Source organism: Pseudorasbora parva, chromosome 7, assembly GCF_024679245.1.
Source record: "Pseudorasbora parva isolate DD20220531a chromosome 7, ASM2467924v1, whole genome shotgun sequence".
NCBI lineage: Eukaryota > Metazoa > Chordata > Actinopteri > Cypriniformes > Gobionidae > Pseudorasbora > Pseudorasbora parva.
The window spans coordinates 1,502,765-1,509,256 of record NC_090178.1 but is presented as its reverse complement, the minus strand read 5'-3'; the positions used below and the strand labels follow the sequence as shown (position 1 = coordinate 1,509,256).

The 6,492-nt window shown below is 41.3% G+C and overlaps 1 protein-coding gene across 1 annotated transcript in view; it reads right to left on the bottom strand.

The window, feature by feature from the left end:
- ext1a (exostosin glycosyltransferase 1a) overlaps positions 1-6,492 on the bottom strand; it is a 90,945-nt gene continuing 84,453 nt past the window's right edge. Inside the window, exons 9-11 of the mRNA XM_067447758.1 lie at positions 5,890-6,050; positions 5,630-5,801; positions 1-602 (exon numbers count right to left, since the gene is read on the bottom strand). Of these exons, the coding sequence (XP_067303859.1) occupies positions 417-602; positions 5,630-5,801; positions 5,890-6,050 (519 nt within the window). The 3' untranslated portion in view covers positions 1-416. The remainder of the gene's footprint in view (positions 603-5,629; positions 5,802-5,889; positions 6,051-6,492) is intronic.

Below are 6,492 nucleotides of genomic sequence, written 5' to 3'. Positions count from 1 at the left end.
CTGGGGGTCAGCAGATAAACATCACAGGCTCATTTTTGGGTGAACTATCCCTTTAAACCGATGTGCAGTAGTCCATAATCTGAGTGCATGTGGATCTGTGTGTGTGTGTGTGTGTGTGGCTGCCTGGCATTGGCGAGATTGCCATGGTCACCGCTGTCATTGGCAAAGCATTACAAGAGGGGGTGTGGAAGACAGAAAGCTTTGTGTCTTTGTGTTGCGCTAAACTCATCCAAATGCCAAATAACGTCTCCAATCGAGCCTTTGGATTTGATATATTTGTAGTTAGTGACGGATCTCCTTCAAACACAGCACTCGCCCCCCCCGCCCTGAGGGTTTATCATTGCTGATCCGGACTGGCAGATCCCAAGGGTGCCGTTTCTCATCCCCGTTCGTAGGGAAAGCTTCTCTCGGCTCTGTCAGAGTCGCTCGATGTCTCTGTATTTCTTGCGGAGTATCGACACCTGGTCCTTGAACAGAACAGGATCCAGTCTCATCTGCGAATGGACCAGGGGCATCGTGCCAAACCAGCTGGCAAATTTGTTCATGCAGGTCTGCCGCTGGGCAAAGTGGTCAGGGTCCGCCCAACGAGACGCCCGCGACGTCTGCGGAGGAAAGAGAGGCGATTAGCGGCTTTTTCAGTGCAAAATCCCAGAAAACATCGAGATATTTTATCAATATGACACACCCTTGACAAACACGCAACGTTTAAAGATATCCGTCTAGGGTATTGATAAAATATCTCTATATTTTCTGGGATTTTATCAATAATGATGGACATTGTGTTGGTACTGTGACAGATTTAGAAAGAAAATAATTTTCTCAAGTACAAATTGAGTAAAACATAAGTGAGTGAGAACGGTGTAAAACACAAACTATATACAAATGGAGAAATATACTAACTGTGTGCTGTTATCTGTGAGAGCGTTCTGCACGCGTTTATTTCTGTTTGTTTTCATGCACCCAAATTCACACCCGCTTTCACGTTAATTTTTCAGTCATTCAGTCATTCGTTCACTCATTCAGTCGACCGATTCATTCAAATAGCTGATTCATTCAGGAGCTAAGCATTTGAGTCTCTTAATGAGTGAGTCATTGAATCATTCAGTCGACCGATTCATTAAAACAGCTGATTCATTTAGGAGCTAAGCATTTGAGTCTCTTAATGAGTGAGTCATTGAATCATTCAGTCGACAGATTCATTAAAACAGCTGATTCATTTAGGAGCTAAGCATTTGAGTCTCTTAATGAGTGAGTCATTGAATCATTCAGTCGACCGATTCATTAAAACAGCTGATTCATTTAGGAGCTAAGCATTTGAGTCTCTTAATGAGTGAGTCATTGAATCATTCAGTCGACCGATTCATTAAAACAGCTGATTCATTTAGGAGCTAAGCATTTGAGTCTCTTAATGAGTGAGTCATTGAATCACTCAGTCGACCGATTCATTAAAACAGCTGATTCATTTAGGAGCTAAGCATTTGAGTCTCTTAAAGCTACACTGTGTAACTTTTTTAGTTTATTCTTAGCTAAAATCACTTAGTTCTTTCAAAAATATATGTGCTCATCAATGTACATTTACTCCTTTCAAGTATTAATGTACAGTCCCTGACAAAAGTCTTGTCGCTTATCTATTTTCTAGTAATTCCTGATATTAACCTGACTTTTAATTAATTCATTGGCGTTAGAAATAGCTCATATGAACAGCTAAAACCCTCCCAAATGATGTTTAATTCACTGAAATAAATAATTTTCACAGAAAAAAATATTTATCATTTAATCAAGACAGAAAGGTCAAATTTTGGCAAGACAAAAGTTTTGTCGCCTATACAGAAATTGAACAAATTTACTGCAAATACAAAAATATGTCAGCAAATTAAGTTGTGGTGCTGTGAGATCCAAATGTAATATCTTGTATGACTTCCATGAGCTTGAAGGACTGCATCCATGCGGTTTGGCAAGGATTCATACAATTTATTGATGAAGTCATCAGGAATAGCTAAGAAAGCAGTCTTGCATGCCTCCCAGAGTTCATCAATATTCTTTGGTTTCGTCTTCCATGCGTCCTCTTTCATCCTACCCCACATATGCTCAATGATGTTCATGTCTGGTGACTGGGCTGGCCAATCCTGGAGCATCTTGATCTTCTTCGCCTTGAGGAACTTTGATGTGGAGATGGAAGTATGCGATGGAGCACCGTCCTGCTGCAGAATTTGGCCTCTTTTATGGTTGGGAATATAAGATGTAACTAAGATTTCTTGGTATTTTAGACTATTGATGTTGCCTTCCACCCTGCAGATCTCTCGCACACCCCCATACTGGATGTAACTCCAGACCATGATTTTTCCGCCACCAAACGTTTTCTGGGTGAATCTCGGATCCATTCTGGCTCCAGTAGGTCTCCTGCAATATTTGCGGCGACTGTGGTGTAATTCAACTGAAGATTCATCTGAAAATCCACCTTCTGCCATTTTTCCAGCGTCCATCCTTTTAGCAGGCTGTGGGCCTTGGCAAATGCCACACGGTTTTTCAATTGTCTTTTGTTTAGTGCTGGCTTCTGGGCACTGATTCGACCATGGAGGCCATTTCGAGACAGAATCCGACAAACTGTTCTGGTTGACACAGGGACTTCAGGTGACCAGGTCTCGTGGAGCTCTGCTGCAGTGGAAAATGGGCTGGCCTTGGATTTTCGTGCCAACAAACGGTCCTCTCGAGCAGTTGTCTTGCGGGGTCTGCCTGACCTGGGCTTGTCAAAAACGTCTCCAGTCTCTTCAAATCTTTTTTTTATCCTCTGTACTTGACACTGAGACACATTGAAGGTGTTTGCCACATCAGCAGTGGATCTGGTCTTCAGCCTCTTGATAATCAAAACTTTAGTCTCAGGGTGAATCTTAGGCATGTTTGCAGAGGTCTAGTTGCAGTTGATGTGAAGGTCTAGTGTACTGGGGTTCTTTTTATACACACTTGAGACCGAATTGATCCATTATTAGTCACAGGTGAAGCTCATATGACAAGATGACAACACATATGTCTTTGCAAAAATTGACTCAATGGGCTTTACCAAGCTGTGAATATTAGAAGACTTTTTGAAAGTTTAGTTTTTCACTGAAACATTATCACAGAAGCTGGTGGGATTAAAATGAGCCATTTCTTGTATAAAAAAAAAATGCAGCCTTCTGTGTGAAAGCAACCACATCCCGGAATTGATTACCGAATTCGACCCGGGTCGGGGACCTTGTAATATTGCGGGATATGTATCAGAGTCGCCAAGGAAGCGGAAAAGAGAATTAAGACGGCAACGCAACGGGCAAATCAACAAAACAAAAGTAAATATTGGAGTGGCCTTTCCAAGATGGAAAGAGCGCATGAGGAGCAACGATTTTAAAAAGACCACCGACGTCGCCTGCTTTCTTCTCGACAGGTAATATTAATTCAGCCTATTTGTGTATATTGGAAGTTTTATTGTTGCTTGGCTAATTATATCATGGTGTGCTGTGCATAACACTAGAACGACGTCTAGGATAGTTTTCCTCGCCTCAATGATGAAAAAGTATTGTTTACCTTATAACATAAATCCGTGTTCTATGACGGATAACATGAGATTAATATTTTAATTGCATTATAATTTGTTTGCCTTATGCTAGTGATGTCGTACAATAGACAGAATAACGATAGCACTGATAAAAGTTCCTTTACTAAGATTAGCTCGCATTCATCTGAGAACCTGATAGCGGATGTTAGCAATGAAATGGTAAAAAATAACGAAAACGTAAAACTATTATTCATTTTACATAGATTAATTTGATCATAGATCATTTGGCAAATTAAATAACTGCAAATTATAATAGTTTTCAAAAGTAACCTCATCACTTGAAGCAACACTCACCGAAGAGATCGAACTGGAAGCCATGACTAAATCGGCCACCGTAGGAGTTGAAATGAAATCGAAATTGAGAGGAGCAGAAACTATTATTAACTGGATGGTCATATACCTTCTCACCACTAGATGGGGGAAAATATCACACAGTGTAGCTTTAATGAGTGAGTCATTGAATCATTCAGTCAACCGATTCATTAAAACAGCTGATTCATTCAGGAACAAAGCATTGGACTCTCTTAATGAGTGAGTCATTGAATCATTCAGTCAACCGATTCATTAAAACAGCTGATTCATTCAGGAACAAAGCATTGGACTCTCTTAATGAGTGAGTCATTGAATCATTCATTCAACTGATTCGCTCACTTAATAATGAAAACCACTATGCTGCTCACAAATAGTTCATTGACTTTGTTTAGACTTTGGTTTTTCATTGACAATATAGAGCAAAAAAAGGCAATATTGTGTCAAAAATGTAAGATCAATATCATAAAATAAATAAAAAATTTGTAATAATGTTTATATTTAGATAATTTTTTTAAATGAATTTAATTATATAAACATAAAAGGCATACTGAGATATTTTTGCCCCTTATCTTAAATATTGAGAGCATTATAAATGCATTTTAATAGAGTAAATCACGCAGTGAAAGTGTGCCTTCTAATCCGCACTAGTCCTAGTGCGCTCTCTAGTTGTGTTTGTAAAGTGAGGGACATACACAATAATGTCAGATCGTACAATGTTAAAACAACAATCACAATATTATCGTAGATGATATCCACCGATCAGACATAACATAATGACTACTGACCGGTGAAGTGACTAACACTGATGATCTCTTCATCACGGCTCCTGTTAGTGGGTGGGATATATTAGGCAGCAAGTGAACATTTAGTCCTCAGAGTTGATGTGTGTGAAGCAGGAGAAATGGGCAAGCGTAAGGATTTGAGCGAGTTTGGCCAGATTGTGACGGCTAGACGACTGGGTCAGAGCATCTCCAAAACTGCAGCTCTTGTGGGCTGTTCCCGGTCTGCAGTGGTCAGTATCTATCAAAAGTGCTCCAAGGAAGGACCAGTGGAGAACCGGCCACAGGGTCATGGGCGGCCAAGGCTCATTGATGACCGTGGGGAGCGAAGGCTGGCCCGTGGGGTCCGATCAAACAGACGAGCTACTGGAGCTCAAACTGCTCCAGAAGTTAATGCTGCTTCTGATAGAAAGCTGTCAGAATACACAGAGCAGCTCAGTTTGAGGCGCATGGACCAGTCAGGGTGACCTCTGACCCCTGACCCCGCCAAAAGCACCAACAGTGGCACGTGAGCATCAGAACTGGACCACGGAGCAATGGAAGAAGGTGGCCTGGTCTGAGGAATCACGTGTTCTTCTACATCACGTGGATGGCCGGGTGTGTGTGTGTGTGTGTGTGGCTTACCTGAGGAACACATGGCCCCAGGATGCACTATGGGAAGAAGGCGAGCCGGCGGAGGCAGTGTGATGCTTTGGCCAATGTTCTGCTGGGAAACCTTGGGTCCTCCATCCATGTGGATGTTACTTTGACACGCTCCACCTACCTAAGCATTGCTGAGACCATGTTTCATAGAAACGGTATTCCCGACACAATAATAGGAAGGTGGTCATAATGTTATGCCTGATTGGTGTATATCGCACACCCCTAGATGCACTTTTTCACTGACCTTATTGTGTTTTTTTAACAGTAAAAACGAGTTACTAGCACTGATAATATAGTGATTTTGTACCTGTCCCATCATCGTCTCCTTGTACTGTTTCTTTTGAGTGACCTTGATAGGCGGCATCTTAGTGACAGCAGACACCAGGAAGTTCATGAGGATGTCTTCACAGTTTGAGAGCTGGTCAACCATAGTCTTTAAGCTGCTGGGCAGGTAGTGTGTATACAGGTAGTTATAATACCTGGATGAAAAGAAGATGGCGCGTTAAACACACAATAAGAATGACAGTGAGATATGGTTTGGAGCGGAGCTAGCGTGCTAAAGCTAACCTGTGGTAGAAAGCAGCTCCAGTCAGCACCATGGAGTAGTCATTGGTCCATTTGGAGGTGTAGCCCCAACGCTCCTTGGTAGAGTCCCAGAAATGGCTCCGTGCAGGATATCCCACAATCCTCTCTGGAAAACTTTGCCAAACAGTAAAGGCGAAATCCACCTGTGCAACGGGAAGATTGTGTTTAAATTATTAAAATAAAATTAATTTAAAAAAAAAAATATTACCAAAGTGAAATAAAGTTTTTTGGAGAGAAAAAAAGTACAATTTAAATTTAATGGCTTCGGGTCACTTTGACCCGTGAGGGAAGGATGATGGTTACACTGCAAAAATAGCTTTTCTTACGTAGTATTTTTGTCTTGTTTCTAGTCCAAACATCAAAAAATTCTTACATTAAAGGTCCCGTTCTTCACGATTCCATCTTTCAAACTCTAGTTAGTGTGTAATGTTGCTGTTAGAGCATAAATAATACCTGTAAAATTATAAAGCTCAAAGTTCAATGCCAAGCGAGATATTTTATTGAACAGAAGTTCCCTTTCAAAGCCGACAGCGAGCGGCCGGTTTGGACGACACCGCTGCACTTCCTGCTGTGATGACGTCACTA